At 41.8% G+C, this 18,588-nt stretch overlaps 1 protein-coding gene across 1 annotated transcript in view; it reads right to left on the bottom strand.

The window, feature by feature from the left end:
* Positions 1–401: 401 nt before the first annotated feature.
* The window catches only part of MROH2B (maestro heat like repeat family member 2B), a 64,947-nt gene continuing 46,760 nt past the window's right edge, over positions 402–18,588 (bottom strand). Inside the window, exons 29-42 of the mRNA XM_055245653.1 lie at positions 18,348–18,445; positions 15,550–15,702; positions 12,901–13,058; positions 12,087–12,213; positions 11,412–11,599; positions 10,128–10,268; positions 8,343–8,457; positions 7,591–7,737; positions 7,163–7,345; positions 3,068–3,223; positions 2,606–2,737; positions 2,063–2,165; positions 999–1,064; positions 402–545 (exon numbers count right to left, since the gene is read on the bottom strand). Of these exons, the coding sequence (XP_055101628.1) occupies positions 439–545; positions 999–1,064; positions 2,063–2,165; positions 2,606–2,737; positions 3,068–3,223; positions 7,163–7,345; positions 7,591–7,737; positions 8,343–8,457; positions 10,128–10,268; positions 11,412–11,599; positions 12,087–12,213; positions 12,901–13,058; positions 15,550–15,702; positions 18,348–18,445 (1,874 nt within the window). The 3' untranslated portion in view covers positions 402–438. The remainder of the gene's footprint in view (positions 546–998; positions 1,065–2,062; positions 2,166–2,605; positions 2,738–3,067; positions 3,224–7,162; positions 7,346–7,590; positions 7,738–8,342; positions 8,458–10,127; positions 10,269–11,411; positions 11,600–12,086; positions 12,214–12,900; positions 13,059–15,549; positions 15,703–18,347; positions 18,446–18,588) is intronic.

Raw genomic sequence — 18,588 nt, 5'->3', positions numbered from 1 at the left:
TAAAGTTTATCATAAGACTGATTTTAAAAAGAGGAGTGTGGGTAGTAATTCAAAGCTGACAAAGATCTGAGAGGAAAGGGCTACATGCGGAAAATAACAGTGGACCTCTTTTTATTGGCAGCAGAATTATGTGGGTCAAATTCTGCCATTTTTTGATATCTGCCTGGCCTTACTTTCTCAAGACAGAGGGCTAACCTAGGCAAAGCCATGTGGCTGTCACAATCCAAATCACAGGTTATCCCTGAAGTGAACTTGTGGGAATTGCTTTTTGCTAATGGAAGCCACCAAGGAGATTCTGAAGAGGAAGAAATATACCACCACTTCAGTATCCCCATCCTAGGCAGCATCTCTTTCCCCAAAATGCTGCAAGTTTGTGAGGTAATAGGATGAAGACAGGAGTCAGATACAGGAAAAGCCAGCAGTTTATTTCTTGATGGCTTACAGAGGAATGCTTGTCTCTTTACACCTTCTCAGGAGGGTCTGCAAAGCAGCCTCAGCTGCTCTCTGGACACTAATACACGGGTCTTGATGAAGTGCTTGGAGCCCTGAAATGGCAAGAATAGCAAAGAAGTGGATGAGGAGAGTCAGAGCCCAGCAAGAAGGGCAAACTAAGCCAAGGCCCAACTTTTTAGCACTGAGGGTCAGACCCAAGTGGAGCTCAGGTCCTCATGCTCACGTTTTATCCTAAAAGGTAGGATGTGGAACTACAAGAAATGATTTTAACATTGAAATAAGGGAAGAGAAGGCCCTGACCTTGTGATCAGTAGGTTTAGGCAATTGGAAAGTTGTAGTCTATTGGTGTTTCTGATGCCTGCAAAGGGCTGGAGCTGGAGGTTGCTTTATACCCTGGAGAAATTCTAGTGTCTAGAGAGCATCAGAGACAATAATTGGTACTAAGATTTTCAAGTTCTAGGCTGACGTGGAACTTAGAGCAGCAATATTTTCTCTTTTCCTAAGAATGTAACAATATGCTGGGAAGAAACTAGGTTGGAACTCACGTGTGGTCAGTTGTTCTCTGTCTAATAACTCCACATATTGGCTGGTCAAATTGAGAACAACAGCATCTAAAGTTAACAGGAGACAATGTTACTGATTTCATTATAGAGGAAGAAGCCATGAAAGGTAGATCAGGTTAGACTCTGCACCTGATGAGAAGGTAAATGGTAGGCTGGTGAATGAGCAAACTATATGACTTCCTTGCACCCCTTAGAATGATGTCAGGGTGACTTCTATTGGGTCCTGAGTGCCATGTCTGCAAGTAGTCACTTATCCAGAGTGTTTGGCAGAGTTCACACAATGATCTTCTGAGGAGGCTAGTTGTTGGGATTTCAAATGTGTGTAAGATAGGGTCTCCGTCTTCAAAAAATTCATAATATAGTCGGGGGGGGGATCATATGTATGATTCAAGAAGGAGTCTTCAGATTTTTAATTTGGCCTTAAAGGTGGTGAATGGAGCGGGCCTGTTGTCTGTGGGCTGAATTAGTTGGAACAGGCTTCAAAGTAAGACTTAGAATTTCATGACAGAAGGATCTTTAGAGATTTACTTATGTTTTATTTTATACATCAGACAGAGAGGTAACATAAAGTTAAGTCAATTTCCAGAATCACATAGCAGAGCCAGGAGCTGCTGGCCCCTACATGAACATACTACCCACTTGTATCATGTTGCCAAAGCTCTCAGCTTGAACTGAGCTTTGGATATTGAGTATGGGTTATCTTATGGGATGAGGTGAAGAAAAGTGTTTATGTAAGGGCAGCAGCTGGGAGCAAAGATCTAGGGAAAAGAAGAAGCAAAGACTTGGAGCCAGAAGGAGCATGAAGGGCTCAGATGGGAGGAGAATGAGTGTAGGTGAGTCAGGAGAGGTTATGAATTTTCACTGCAAAAGGAAGCAGGTTTCTTTAAGGGAGGATGTTACAAGATGTAAGATAAAAGCCCTTTCTGGGCTTTAATAAAAAAGTTATACCAGTCATACTAGTGTTCATACTGGACAGCTTCTGGTCAAAGCAAAACTAGATGGAAAAAGCAGACATATCTGGATAGGAAGTGGGGATGTGTACTCACCTGTGAGTTTGACAGCTGCACTCCTGATCACCTCCCAGCTGCTGGTGAAGAAGGTGAAGGAGTGTGTGTGGAGGATCCACAGAATTTCCTGGTTTTTCTTGGCCTAGAAGAGATGTGAATTACAAAGAGAGCAACTGGAAAGTGAACCTTTGTGACATTCGGCATCCTATAGGTCCTCAGAACGGATTTGTAAAGGCCAGTGAGCACTCACACAGCTATAAATTAATTGGCTGAAAATTGTCTTATGGGTATTTCGATGTACATTTAATCAGGAAGGCATCAGAGTTTAAGGGATTAATCAACACATACGAATTTTAGGAACCAAGGAGAATATATCCCAGTTAGGACTTGGGAATGGAGCAGAGGGTCCTGTGGCAGGATACCTCTATGTCACTATATCCTGTGAAATCAGGATATCACTGCCATCCTTCCAAGGCAGTTCTGGCTCCGGCCAGAAATTCCTTGCTACATTGTTTGCCCTTCTGGGATTTGTCTAGACCCTTGTCCTGCATTTTTTGGAGGCGGCATCTATTGGACACTCACCAGTTTCACACAGAATTGCCTATAGAAATCCCTGGCCCTTGGTAGATCCTGATCAAGGAGATGGTCTATTACCCCATAGAGTTCCTGGAGGCCCAAAAGGGGAATGCAGACCATCAAGACATCATGGCAAGCCTGGAAAACAGAGTTTTCTGCATCACAATCCAGAACGTTAGGATCTCCTTCCAGAAGGGAGAAAATGCTGAATAGTACTGGGAAAGAAGCAGTAAAATTCAGTGGTGTGAATGGCTTTATAGTCATTGCTGGCACCTTCCCAGTTTCAAGGATGGAAGAGTAAACTCGGGAAGAGATGATAAGAAGAACCTAGAATTGGAGAAGAGGTTTTCAGGTTCAGTGCTAATGGGTGATTTTAGATCTGGCTCCCGGTGCAGCTAGACCAGGCTTATTGGTACTTCTCAGCCATGGGGAGAGCAGGAGGTGCAGGTGTCTGTGGAGAGCACTTACAACTCCAATCTTGGGGTTGGGATCCCAAAGGTGCAGAAGGAATGATATCAGGCTCTTTTTTATTTCTTCAGCAAAAAAAATCTTCCACCTTCTTCCCGTTAGGGATGCCAGGTCCTCAGATAACAAGATGGCAGTCAATCTCACATCATCCTGCTCCTGTGGTGATGAATGCATGTCGTGGTGAATATCCTCTCAGAGGCCACTCCCTGCCAGCACACTCTCGGCTCCCATCCCACCCTTCCCACTTCAGCAAAAGAAGGCTGGAACCCAGGCACTGGACCATCATAGTCACAGCCTCTAAATGTTCCAAGAACTCGCTTTCTTTCCCTGAAGCTTTCTCTCCATACTACATGAGTTTAAAAAACCCTGGGTCTGGGGTTTATGTGATGCCAGAGAGTTGATTTCCGTCTTTGAGTAGCCAGTGGGGAAGTGTGACCATGACCACAGGAATGATACACAGGGGTACTCATAGAGAAAGCCAGGGAGGGCTTCTGCTAGTTGTGTATTTTACTTAGTTTGGTTGCGTTACTAGCCTAGAATTATGGGGCCTCTAATTTTAATTGTCCAAGGCCTAGTACTATTCTCCATGACACCAAATATTTTCTACAGGGATTCCAGGCAGTTTGGGAATTTGGGCCTTAGTTCTTAGACAGGTTAAACACAGGAGTACCTAGCTCTACTCTTCAGTATGTGAAGTTATGGAACTTTCTTGTTTTTTGTCCAGGATGGTAGGCAGTGATTTTGGGAAACCAAGAGAGGCCGGGTGCGGTGGCTCATGCCTGTAGTCCCAGCACTTTGGGAGGCTGAGGCAGGCAGATCACCTGAGGTCAGGAGTTTGAGACAAGCCTGGCCAAAATGGTGAAACCCTGTCTCTACTAAAAATATAAAAATTATCCAGGCCTGGTGGCGTGTGCCTGTAGTCACAGCTACTTGGGAGGCTGAGGCACGAGAATTGCTTGAATCTGACAGGAGGAGGCTGCAGTGAGCCAAGATTGTGCCACTGTATCCCAGCCTGGGTGACAGAGTGAGACTCTGTCTCAAAAAAAAAAAGGAAAACAAGAGAAAGGTAGTGGAGGAAGATGGCCTCCTATTACCTCATTGGAGTTATGTTTCAGAGTTCCGACAGGGAAGAAATGAAGTGAGATGAATTTCATGGAAGGTTTTTTATTTTTAGGCCCAGAAAGCTAGTTTAAAATACCCATATGAACAAAAAAGGATTAAAGAAAAAGAAGTCTTGAATAGCAGAATATTATTTACATAAAAAATAAAGTTAATATAGATCTTCTAAAAAAATGATAGCTTGTTGGGAAAAGGCCAGAAAATCTCATATGTGACCTTGTATAATGAAAATGAAAGTAGAAACACATTTTTAAGATTTATTAGGAATAAGGTCAGGATATATTTTTTAAAAGATACCTCTTTAGAAAGAGAAAGCTAACCAAAAACAAGGTACCAAAAAGGTAGAGAGACATTTAGTCAAAAAAGTTTGAATTTTGCAAAATCAATGAGCTAATGATAGGTCCAGGAACAATCAACCAATCAAGATGAACCCAAATGTCCAACAACGATAGACTGGATTAAGAAAATGAGGCACATATACACCATGGAATACTATGCAGCCATAAAAAATGATGAGTTCATGTCCTTTGTAGGGACATGGATGAAATTGGAAAACATCATTCTCAGTAAACTATCGCAAGGACAAAAAACCAAACACCGCATGTTCTCACTCATAGGTGGGAATTGAACAATGAGAACTCATGGACACAGGAAGGGGAACATCACGCTCCGGGGACTGTTGTGGGGTGGGGGGAGGGGGGAGGGACAGCATTAGGAGATACACCTAATGCTAAATGACGAGTTAATGGGTGCAGGAAATCAACATGGCACATGGATACATATGTAACAAACCTGCACATTGTGCACATGTACCCTAAAACCCTAAAGTATAATAAAAAAAAAAAAAAAAAAAAAGATGATGAAAAATCAGAAAGAAAAAGTGGCAAAAGGATTTTGGATGCTGGGAGAAACATTAGAGAATGTCTAGTCCAAGGTCCTCATGTTCACTTGAGAACATGGAGTCACAGAGGGTAAAGTGATTGCTCAGGGTGACAGTGTGGGGAACAGTAGCAAGAAGAGAATGGAGCATGGGGCAGCAGCCACATTTTCCGTTCTACCATTTCATTCAAGTGTCACCATGTTTTGAAAAGTCTAAGGAAGTATTTAAATATTGAAAGAAACAAAGAAAGAAAACTTGGAGATTATAGAAAGCTATGCTTAATCTACATAAAAATATCGGGGCAATAGATCATAAGTATAAGTTAAATATACTTATGTAAAGATGGCATTACTGGAGAACAAATAAGAGCCAAAGTTTTGTCCAACTTTACTTTTATGCAAACGTGATGGAGTTGACACCTATTAGAGATAAGCAAAGTCTGAGCTAACAACCAGCAAGACTTTAGCACATTTTATCCTTCTCTGATGATACTGAGAAACATTATCTTGACCACAAAATTGTTAAGTGGACTTGTGATTTACTGGAGGCTCAGATCTAAGAGAATTATTATCAGATCAACAACAATCCAGGAAACTTAACAGCTGGGGTTGTGAAGGGGTGACTTCAGCCCTGTACAATGAAGAAAAAGAGTATCTTTGTTATTTTTACCCCAGTAAGCATTTTTGAGGACAAGATAATTAAAAGTTGCTTTTTTTTTTTTTTTTGAGACGGAGTTTCACTCTTGTTGCCCAGGCTGGAGTGCAGTGGCGTGATCTCGGCTCACTGCAACCTCTGCCTCCTGTGTTCAAGCGATTATCCTGTCTCAGTCTCCCGAGTAGCTGGGACTACAGGCACGCACCACCACTCCCAGCTAATTTTTGTATTTTTACTAGAGATGGGGTTTCACCATGTTGGCCAGGCTGATCTCAAACTTCTGACCTCAGGTGATCCACCTGCCTCAGCCTCCCAAAGTGCTGGGATTACAGGCGTGAGCCACCATGTCTGGCCTAAAAGTGATATTGGTTAATTGGAAGAAATAGTTGGAAACAAGCAGAAAGACGTTTTCAAAGGCCAGGTCTAGGCTAGCACATAGACAAGAAAAACTGCAAAAATACGAAACTGAAGAATGCTGTGGGCATATATTACAGACTAAAATCTAGAGGTTCATATAATTAGCATGCCAAAATCAAGAAAAAAGGGCAAAATTAAAAAAATAACGGAGCGAAGAAATAGGAAAAGGTTGGATTTGAGAGGTAATATATCCTTAGATTCTATTCAATACTTCTTGAGCCTCATTTAGAGGTCCAACTCAGTCACAGGCTTGCAAAATATTTAATGGGCAGAAAAATTAGGTTTATGATGAATAATGATGGAAATGAAGACTTCTCAAGTCTGCAGGCTGTAAGGTAAATAGGTAATCGAATAAAGCCTTAATGTTTATGAAGAATGCACTAGAGAAGGCAACTAGCAGTTTTCCATCTCCTCTGACAATAGCATATGAGGAAGCAGGTTTAGATTACAAAATAATAGGTTTAGATTAAAAATACATTTTTACATTGATGGCCATGAATAACCAAAAAATAAATACGAAAATGTGCTTCCTGGAAGGCATAGGGGAAAATGACCCTTCTCTGCCCAGGACTGCTGACTGATCTTTTTTGAAATTGGGATTATGGAGTAGATGAAAAGTTGGCAAATGTTTTCTCTGAAAGGCCAGACAGTAAATAGTTTAAACTCTGTGGGTCCTAAGGTCTCTGTAACAGCCAATCAACCCTTTCTGAGAGGTGAGGAAGCTGGGAAATTTATCTACAAACCCTTGTTTCTGATTGTTTGAGGGTCCTTTCCAGGGCATTTCTTCCCCCAACAATTCTGGCTCACCCAGCTTAGACCAGTCATGACTGCCAGGCCATGGAGCACCCTCAGGCAGAGAGACACAGGAAGCCAACAGCTTGTATGGAGATTGTCTGCAGGTGACCTCTCTGGGGCAGGCCAAGGAATATGGGTGGGAAACTGACAATGTCTTCCGCGAGCACTACCTAAACCTTTTTCTGTTCACTCACTTCTGGGGAGGGAAGTTCCTAAACAGGCTCACTTACATCTTCAAAGAAGGTCCTTGTTTGCAGCACTATTTCCTTGAAGTAGAAGCTCACGTCTTGGTCTGTCAGCAGCTCCAGGATCTTTTTTAGGGCCTTCAAGCTTTCACAGACGACTTTGGTGCGAGCTAGGTGATACAGGCCTCTGATGATAGATTCTAGCATTAACTGCTTATGTTTCTTCACCTATTTTGAAATAAGACCTCTTAATCTTGAAAATTGTTCTATGCGTATCTGGAAGAGGGTAGGAGTCCTCAGACAAGAGGACTGAAATTTTGTCAGGGTCACATGTACTTCAAACCAAGAACTACCACTTCAGCAATGTATCTGGATTTCCAATTAATTTTTATGCAACTACTAGGTGTGGGTTGGTAAATAATTATTTCAAAACTCTACTTAAGTGAAACATTTCCCCTTAGAACGCCTTTTACCTTGTGAGGAGCCCCGGATGCTGTGTTGCCGAGCCCTCGGATGGCCATCTGCCTCAGAGTGGCGTTGGAGTCCCAGGCACTTTGATCCATCAAGCTCAGCACATCTCGCAGATTCCCATGCTTCCAAAGGATTGGCTCCTTCATGAGCTGAAATCAACACACTCCTCCCCTTTAGTTAAGGGCGTGGCCCCCCTTCAGAAGAGTGCCAAAGACATCGTAAGTACAATTAAAGAGAGGACCCCGCTGCTTGTGGCGCGGAGGAGGAAGCCCTCTGGTGAACCAGCAAGCCTTGCTGAAGCTGAGCTCTGGATGTGTGCAGCGCACAGGTCAAGCTCACATGGTGATGTGAACCCGGTTACCTGCATAAGAGATGTCTAGTCTCAGTGGAAAATGGGGTAGGGAAAACAGGAATGACTGATAGTTTTCCTTCTCTGGATTGGCTGGAATAGTCTTTAGGCCGGAATTTGAAGCGTCAGTGCTACAATGCTTTGTTTCATTCCTCACAGATTTATTGTCCCCCTTTCTCTGCCTTCTGCAAACTAGAGGACAGGAGGTGGGTGAGGTGGTCTATTTTTCCTCTTTCACCCCCTGCTTAGGTACCATATATCTGGCAGTAGCTGGTCTCTCCTCTATTAAAGCCCCCCACTTTGAAGTCTCTCTTGCCTGGTTCCAGTGCACACTGGGCTCCAGACCATAAGAGAAGTACCCCATGGGGACCCAGTGAGCGTGCTCTGACGGCTGCCCTCCCTTGCCTCAGAGAAGAAAGCTGTGCCGGTTATCCGGTAGTTCTCCGACGAGGAGGTGAGAGATGAGAGCAGCTGTTCCATGATGTCCAGTATGACTCCGTGTTGCCACACTGCCATGCTCCTAGAAAACGCACATTTTAGCAGAGACTTATTTTTCTAAACAACGGAGGAAATCCTAGTCTGTTTGTTCATCAGTCAAGTAATTTGTCTAAAAAGGAATGCTTGGCTGGGGGTGGTGGCTCGTGCCTATAATCCTAGCACTTTGGGAGGCCGAGGCAGGTGGATTGCCTGAGCTCATGAGTGCGAGACCAGCCTGGGCAACATGGTGAAACCCCATATCTACTAAAATACAAAAAATTAGCCAGGCATGGCGATGTGTGCCTGTAGTCCCAGCTATTCAGGAGGCCGAGGCAGGAGAATTGTTTGAACCCAGGAGGCACAGGTTGCAGCCAGCCGAGATCACGCCACTGAACACTCCACCTGGGTGAAGAGCAAGAGTCTGTCTCCAAAAAAAAAAAAAAAGAAATAGAAAAAAAAAAAGGGGATGCTTGATGAAAGCCCACCAAGGCTTAAATTTTAAAATGGCCTATCCAACTGTCCAATTTAAATGTAGTTTGTCTAAACAATCCCATCAAAAAGCAGTCTAAGCACATGAATAGATAATTCTCAAAAGAAGATATACAAATGGCCAACAAACATATGGAAAAATGCTCAACATCACTAATGATCAGGGAAATGGAAATCAAAACCACAGTGTGATACCACCTCACTCCTGCAAGAATGACCATAATAAAATAATAATAATAAAAAAAAAACATGTTGGCATGGATGCCATGAAAAGAGAATACTTTTTCACTCTTGGTGGGAATGCAAACTAGTGCAACCACTATGGAAAACAGTGGAGCTTCTTAAAGAACTAAAAGTAGATCCACCGGTTGATCCAGCAATCCCACTACTAGGTATCTACCCAGAGGAAAAGAAGTCATTATACAAAAAAGATACTTGCACACTCATGTTTACAGCAGCACAATTTGCAATTGCAAAAATATAAAACCAGCCCAAATGCCCATTAATCAATGAGTGGATAAAGAAAATGTGGTATATATATACCATGGAATACTACTCAGCCATAAAAAGGAGTGAAATAATGACATTCGCAGCAACCTGGATGGAATTGGAGACTATTATTCTATGTGAAGTAACTTAAGAATGGAAAACCAAATATTGTATGTTCTGTCTCATATGTGGAAGCTAAGCTATTAGGACGCAAAGGCATAAGAATGATACATTGGACTTTGGGGATTTGGGGCAGGGCAGGAATGGGGTGAGGGATAAGACTACACATTGGGTGCAGTGTACACTCCTCAGGTGATGGGTGCACCAAAATCTCAGAAATCATCACTAAAGAACTTATTCACGTACTCAAACACCTCCTGTTCCCCAAAAACCTACTGAAATAAAAAAATAAAAAAATTTTTCAAAAGCTGATTAAAAAAATGTTCAACAGAATTCTAGGTATGTGAATATTAAATATTTCTTTCAAAAAATAAGTGGAATTTGTCTAAAGATGTTCACCTGAATCATGTTTCTTGAGGTGAGTGGTGTGTGTGGGGCTGATCTTACCATCTCTTCCCACTCCCTTTTCTTTCTTTCCTATTTGTCCTCCTTCGACTATTAGTCCTAAGTGAATCAATTATGCTCAGTGAAGTTGCCTGTATTGCACGCTTTTTTTCGTTTGTTTTTGTTTTTGTTTTCTTCTTTGTATCTGGTTCTAGGAAATGTGCACATTACCTGGCCAGTGAACATACGCCTATGTGATGGGTACTGGGACTGCTCAGTAGAGTCCATAAGTTGTCCCCCTCATCAGATTCCTTTGCAAGGCCTTCTCTCATGGCTTGGGCTTGCAAACATTTTAAAGTAGCAGTTGAAAGCCTAAAGGAGACAGTCAGCGTGACAAAACTAAGTTGACCCTTATAGGGAATTGCAAATTCCCAAGTTTACCTTCCCACTCCTCACAATGCTTTCCCACCCCTGGACTAGGGGATGTTGTGTAAGGCAAAAACAGGCAGCCCTATGCTCACATTTTAGCCTTGGGATCTATGGGGACATGCAGATGATGTGGGCCAGTAAGTAATGCCACAAAATCTTGTCAACTCTCCCCCCATAAGAAAAAATAGGCCATAAGAATAAAAAGTGAAAAATACCATATTTCACTGATTCTGAAACAGCATCTCTGAAATCAGGATGCATCTTGCAGTAGATGTGTGTTACAATTGTTCTTGGCCAGAGAGTACTTGTGATGTAGTTGCTATTGTCTGTGCATTCACATGTGCTGCCTGATTCAGATATAGCTCTTTATATTACCATCATTTTAGTAAAGTTACATGTATTATTGGAACTATTACTTTTAATGGTAAAAACAGCAATTACTTTTGCACCAACCTAATACGTGTTGAATCTAAATGGTGTTTCAAGTGTCTTTAAAAATGTTGCACTATAATTTTACATTGGAATGAAAAGCTATGCAAAAGGCAGGGAAACAGAATGATGTGATATAAAATGAAAATTCATACCTCATAATCCTAAAAGAGTTCTTTTGATAAGTACAGAATAAAAATTTTAAAGTTTAAGAAAGCATTGATTCACTGGTTACTTTGGAGTCCTTTTCTGTTTTCTCAATGGTATGCAAAAAATTACTTTTTTTCAGTTGCTGAAGTCTCAGAGTTTATGAAATATGGGATTTATTTTTATTTTTCTTCTTTCCCTGGTGGCCTTGAAGATCACAAGATTCCAGCCTTTCTAGAAAGATCTCAATGATAGAAACCAAAGATAATACAGTAGTTCCTCTAGGAAAGAAAGCATAGCCCCTTATTCTTTAAGTGACTATTCTGCGTAGCTACACTGGATACTGGCTCAAGAAGAACTATGGTGTCACGGCTTAGGGACAGCAGAGTCTTGTTTCTTCATGGACAATGGATGCTATGACAGAAAGCACAGACCCTGACTTCCGCAGCACCGCTCCTGGAGTCTGGGATTAGGACCGCTGTGGAAGATGCTTCCTGATTAGCCGTTTACCTGCAGGGGTCTGGGATCTGCTGCTGTTCTCCCTGCTGCATCACATGCCGCCTGCGGCTCCAGGGAGAAGTGGGCATCTTCTGGCCCAGTGTGCAGCTAACCAGCTTCAGGAGGAGAGTGAACAGCTCTGGATACAAGCCGGTGACAGAGGTGCCCATTGAGATCACTTCATACATAGCACAGGCCACCTGAGGGGAGTAAGGGCCTTTTGGTCAGGCAGTCTCATTTCCTCCAAGGCCATCTTCTCTCTGGGCTGATTTTCAACTTTGTTTTCTCCACCAGTAAAAACACACAGAAAAGGGAGGGTTTATTGTCTGGAAATTTCTCAACTCAGGGACTGCCATGTTAGTCCTGTGACTGCCAGGGGACACTAGTCATGTAAAATAAAATGTTTTCAGCATTGGGGTTTTTCAACAAAAAGGGTCCTTTGGGTATCTTACAGACTTATCTAGAAATATAGATACACAGATTTTTTGGCAGGTTGATGGGAAATTTGCTTCTAAAAATGATCAGCCACAGACAAAAGTACAGCCATAACTATAAACTGGAGTAAAGTTAGGGTATGAGAGAAGAAGGAGGTGTCATTAATGTGACAGCACCAAGCTCCAGGTGGGGATAGATCATAGAAGACGGCACAGTCTCAGGCAAGTGATGGGTTCAGGCTGTCCAACTCACTGAAATTGCCTCAACTCTGGCGATGTCATCTTCTAACTCAGTCTCCAGTTTGTCTATTAAGGCTTGCAAGAGTTTCCCACTGGAGGCTGGCTTTTCTGCCAGCGCCTTCCACAATGTCTTTGTGTCCCTAGGGTGGCAAAGCGGGAAACTGGTAGATAAGGCGCAACCCCTCGGGCTGTAAGCTTTTCCATCTGACTCACTCTAAAATCACATTATGACTAATCACAATTTCAAGGGCAGATGGACATGCTGCCATGCCTGGGGATAAGAAAGATGTTTTACATAAGAATTCAGCATTCTAGCCTTGGGTTAGGGAACTTTGGCCGGGCGTGGTGGCGGGCGCCTGTAGTTCCAGCTACTCAGAGAGGCTGAGGCAGGAGAATGGCTTGAACCCGGGAGGCGGAGCTTGCAGTGAGCCGAGACTGCGCCACTGCACTCCAGCCTGGGCGACAGAGAGAGACTCTGTCTCAAAAAAAATAAAAATAAAAATAAAAACAAAGTCCACTAAGATGGGAACCTCTCATGTAGGTGCATTCTAGGCCACCAGAAAGAGGAGAATATTCACTTTTTAATATTCTCTTATTCCTATGGCATATTGTTAAAAATATTATTATGCAATACATATATATCTTACATATATGAAAAGCACTTGGAAAAACATTACTTGTGATTCAAATACCAATTGTTAAATTGTTATTCAGATGAGCTATTTTCAACCTTTGTTTGCTGTCTTGCTCTCAAACCATAAATCCCTCCCCAATGCCTTTCAGAGAGGCCTTCCCTAGGAGAAGGAATCAGTTCAATAAGGATCTACCTGTCGAAGGGCAGAGGCTTCTGTAAAAGGTTGACAACAACTGTATCCATATGAAAGCTGGCTATCTGGGAGATGGCTTCTAGCATGAACTGAAAACTTTCTTCTTTTTGTCTGAGGACTGGCATGTGATGGTAAATTGTGTCTAAGATCTCCAATAGCTAAAGAGAAACAAGCCAAGTCAAACATTAAGTTGTCATTTTCCCTCTATGTGAATGACTCAGAGCAGGTACCTGTCATGGATGGGCAGCTGATGAATTCTAAATAATGTTAAAAATAATAATTGATTTCACATGTGGCCTATTTCTCACTCGGGAAGTTTATTCGTGAATTGGGTATTTGTTCCTATTTAAATTTAGGAAACATTTTGTGAAAGGGTGTATTATGACAGGTGCTGTGTTTGCCATTGTCGGAATTTACCAAAGATGAAAAAGATGTATCCCTTTTGCAAAAGGAGTGAGTGATCCAATAAAGAATATCAATCACAGACCTAAAGGCCTATAGTCAAAGCAGTCTACAGCAAATGGTATACATGAGGTGCATACAACTGACAGGGGAATCCAGGAGGAACTGAGTCACATTGGAGGGCCATTTGGTTTGGGTCTTGAAGCATTTGTAGCAATTTCAAAAGGCAAGGTGGAGACAGATGGTGGGGAAGGGCATCCTTGTCAGAAAGAAGAACACAGATAAAGATGTAAAGTTATAAGATATGAGAATAGGTGGAGCACAGAGGATTTTTAGGGCAGTGCAACCACTCTGTATGATCTTATACTGGTGGATACATGTCATTATACATTTGTCAAACCCACAGACTGTACAACACCAGGAGTGAACCCTAAACCCTAAAGTCCATGGAACTGCGGACTTTGGGTAATAACGACGTGTCAATGTAGGTTTACTGATTGTAACAAATCTCCTCTGGTGGGAGATATTGACAGTTGGGAGGCTGTGCGTATGTGAGGGGAGCGGGTAGATGGGAACTGTGCTTAATTTTGCTGTGAACCTAAAACTGCTCTAAAAAAATCTATTTTTTAAAAATCATGGGAACATGGGCATAAGAAAATACTGAGATTTCTAGTGTAGGAGAATGGTTCAGGTTGGAGTGCAGAGGGTAATAAAAGAAAGATGACTTGATAGAAAAGATGAACCCAGATCTCAGAGCACTGAATGCCACCTTTAGGACTTTGGATGTTAATCTATGGGCAGTAGGGAACGATATCATACATTTGGATTTTTGACATGGACAAAGGCATATATCTATGTTGAAGTAACTTTGCTTCTAGTAGACATTTCTCTCTATTATTTTGGATAGACATTTAAGTTAGACATTTATTTTAAATATATTTTCTCAGAATTATAATTCCTTAGTTATAAATAGCCCCCATTTATGGTTACCACAGATTCCCAGGTCAATGATGCTTGGATAAGATTTAGGTCCCTACTGTAAGCCTTTAACTATTGTGTGAACAACTGTTTATGCTCTACACACAAATATATGGGCATTCCACGTTTAGCAATTTTGGCTGTCCCATGTCTAGCCCAGTGCCTACCACATAGTACGTGCTCAATAAATGTTTTCAATAAGACTTACTGAAAAGTAATTAGCACAGAGGTAATTTTCAATGCCCTTAACACAAAAGCTGTGCTTTGGAGAGTTTTTAAATTGAGGGTAGTTGACTGGACTATAGGGACAAGAACTTCTTTCTCTTACTCTCTTTGAGTTGCTTTCATTTAGTTAAAGATTTTTTCCTTTTTTTTTTTTTTTTTTTGAGACCGAGTCTTGCTCTATTGCCCAGGCTGGAGTGCAGTTGCACAATCTCAGCTCCCTGCAACCTGCGCCTCCCTGGTTCAAGTGATTCTCCCGCCTCAGCCTCCCAAGTACCTGGAATCACAGGCGCTTGCCACCATGCCCAGCTAATTTTTGTATTTTTAGTAGAGATGAGGTTTCTCCATGTTGCTCAGGCTGGTCTCAAACTCCTGTCCTCAAGTGATCCACCTGCCTTGGCCTCCCAAAGTGCTGGGATTACAGGTGTGAGCCACCACACCCAGCCCATTTTTTCCTTCTTATTAATGTTTGAATAACTTGTATTCTATTTTTGACTTCAGAAGAGAAAAGAGAGGCATCTCCATTTGGAGCTCTTAACCAAGCTTCCTGAATTTAAATCCTGTTCACTCTGCTTAACTCTCCAGTTGGGAAGAAGAATTGAGGACTTTCCCCAATCCAGTGGCAGCCTTGCTTATCAGACAATAAACACTATGGGGTGTGGGAGAAAAGCCTGAAGGGGAGCAGTGAAATTAGAAACTCCTGCCCTTGGTGGTTGTCTCAAAGGCATCCACATGGTCACTCTTATCCTTACATCTCTAACAACCCAGTTTTCCATCATCCAAATGGCCTTGGTTCCGAGCTGCTTCCTCTAGCCAGAGTGAGACAGTTTGAAAAGCTTTTATATTAAAAGACAAGAGAGGCAATTGAGACAGGGCCTGAACGTGAGCCTTGTTGTTAAACACGCAATGTAGGTCTCTAATGAGGCCTCTTGAGGTTGTGCAAGCCTTTGCATGCTGCCCATCAGTGGACAAACAGAGGCAGTGGCCGACTTGGCATTTCAGAAGTGATAGAATTCTGTTCAGTTGTAAAACTGGCTATCAGTTCACCTGATCTTCCAGAGCAGCTCCCTGCTCCTTCAGGACGGTGATCATCCATATGCCACAGGCCTTTGTACAAGTGGGGTTGAGGCTCTCCAGACCATCCAGCATTTCCTCTAGGAATATCAGAATTTCTTCATTTGGGATGAATTTACCGACAATCTGAAAATGCACCCAGAAAGATTCGTGTAATCAACCACCCCATTTTCTATCTAGATACTTACAACATGCTGTTGTGGTTTGTTTTGGGTGTTAGAAGTCACTGAACTTTTCAACAGTTTTGATAGAGACCACAGAAACTAGAGAAAATACTAGAACAGGGCATAGACATGACCTTTTATTACTAAGCAAACTTTACATGGAGTTGCCTTTTTTATCATTTCATATTTATTGAATCCTAAGCCTGCTAAGGCAATTTCCTCTCCAAGCCTAAAGTTACAGCATACTGCATAGGGAAAAATAATGCAGAATGTTTATATAGCAATATGTACATTATAAAGTCCTTTTACATACATTCATATATCATAGAAACATGTCTTGAATCTGCCACATAATACCTAAACCTTGAGAATTCAGGAAAATCTATCAATATGTATTAAGTACCATGCTGAATACTCAGGTGGTGGACAGTGTACATATGGAGTATTGATTCTTATGAGCCTTGTTTCTTGCTCTTCCATATTTCAATATTAAGAACAATCCATAAAAGGTCAATAAAATGGAAAAACTTTGCAATTGTTGTCTCTAGGTACAAGAACTATACAGAATGCTTGGTTGATAGCAGTGTGTGAATTTGAGTGTGTATGTCTGTGTGTGTGCATTAATGAAAAAGGGGTGGGAAGGCAGGTGAAAAGTTGGTGTCTGAATGAGTTCGAGGATAATTATCTGGGGATTTAACTAAGCAAGATGGTAATGATTATGAGTTTGTAGACACTAGAACGTTCCTATTTACAATAGTCTTCCCCTTGCATTAAGTGGCCGGATGATGTTGAGAAAATACGAACTCCTTTCCTTGAATATTTGCACATCCAAGCCATTTGCTGAGTTATTATGGTTCCAAGATGAAAGGACTATACCATGGCTACCATTCTATGTAACTCTAAATGCTTGCCTGTTGTCCAAGCTTCATGGTTAGCTGTTTTGTCTCACAGTGGGACGGATGTTGATTCAGGAACAAAGGAAGGAAGGGAACTCACGTTTTTGAGCACCTATTATGTGTCGGGCACCTTTTAAGGCATTTGACATATGTTTCCTTCCTGTCCCTCAAATGGCTTCTCTGTCATTTGTTGATCAATTACTCATGTCTCTGCTACAGCCACCTTCCTTGTTTCTAATTGCCTCATTTGATAGCTGGAGTCTTGCAGTTTCCTCCAAACTGACTTCCCTAATTTTGCTCTTAATAGTCTACATTCAAGTCTCCACATAGCTGCCAGAGTGGCCCTTCAGAAATGTAAGTCTGGTTGTGTTTTTCCTCTCAGAACCACTGTCAGCCTAGAAGAGGCATTTGCACACTAGGAATATGAGCCCCATCCTCAAGATATTTCACTTCTCTCTGTAAGTATATTGTCATAACGTACTGATTTTGCTGGATCCTTTCATGCTACCTGTGGAAAATTGCCATAACACCAATATAAATCTGTAATGTCTACATCATGAATGATGTAGTCTTATGTGAGGGTGCCCTTTTGCATTTCAAAATTGGCGTAATTATGTATAGTGGCCTGACTCTTCTCAGCACCCTCCATTGGCTTTTGATTTCAAATAGAGCAAAAAACAAGTTCCGAACACCGCATGTTCTCACTCATAGGTGGGAATTGAACAATGAGAACACATGGACACAGGAAGGGGAACATCACGCACTGGGGACTGTTGTGGGATGTGGGGAGGGGGGAGAGATAGCATTAGGAGATACACCTAATGTTAAATGATGAGTTAATGGGTGTAGCACACCAACATGGCACATGTATACATATGTAACAAACTTGCACATTGTGCACATGTAACCTAAAACTTAAAGTATAATAATAATAATAAAAAAAACGAACAAAAAAATCAAGTTCCTTAAAAAGGCCCAGAAGGCCCTCTTGGGATCTCATTACCCCCTCTTTCTACACTTCAGGGGCTTTGCACTTGCTGTTTTCCCTCTTCCTGGAATTCTCTTTTCCAGATATTTCCATGATTATCTCTTTCAGGGTGTCCTTCTCCAGAGGATCACCTCTTACCTCTTCTTTATTCCCTTTCTTGACTTTATTTTTCTCAGTTATCGTTATCTGATATTATGCTTATTTTTTGGATTTCCTTTACTAAGACACAAGCTCAGTGAAACAGGAATTGTGTTTTCTGCTTTCTTAGTGCCTAGAATAGAGCTTTGCATATGGTAGGTGCTCAGGAGAAGGGAGGTAAGTGAATGCATGACTGAATGAGTGATTAAATTGATTGGCCAGTCCTCACAACAACCACAAAATGGTCTTTTGTTTTTGTTTCTTGAGGATGAGGAGACTGAACTTCAATCAGTGCACACAGAGTGCATCTGATTAACTCCAAAGCTCTTGTTCTTTCCACTCCAACCTACAGCATCCCACATTTTGGGGAAGGACACTTGGTCTACAAAGTTTCCCACCATATGAAATGATCAGTAATGAGTGTTGACTAGGCATGTGTACTCTAAGTTAGAAAATGACAGGACCACGGGTCCTTCATTCAGCTTGAATATCTATCTTCTTTTGCAGTGGGGAGTATGTAGCTTACTCATTTGGAAATCAATCCAGAATCTTTACATCCCCTGGCCTCTCCTACATATTTATTACCTTAGCTATTTTAGAAGAAATCTTGATCTGAACCTGCACGTCATCACTTTCCAGCCCTTCCTGCAAACCCTGCAGTCTTTCCACTTCCAAGTGAATGCCTAAAATCAACAAAGGGAGAAATGTTTAAGTGTTCAAAGACCTGATAGGGGTTGAAGAGGCTGGCTATATTTTGATATGACACTGAATTAGCTGCTGTCTGATGAGATGGTGAACATAAGCGCTAATACATACTGAGTGGTTT

This window comes from Symphalangus syndactylus, chromosome 16 (genome assembly GCF_028878055.3).
Source record: "Symphalangus syndactylus isolate Jambi chromosome 16, NHGRI_mSymSyn1-v2.1_pri, whole genome shotgun sequence".
In the NCBI taxonomy this organism is placed as follows: domain Eukaryota; kingdom Metazoa; phylum Chordata; class Mammalia; order Primates; family Hylobatidae; genus Symphalangus; species Symphalangus syndactylus.
Note: the sequence above shows the minus strand (reverse complement) of the source record. Positions and strands in the feature narration are given on the sequence as shown.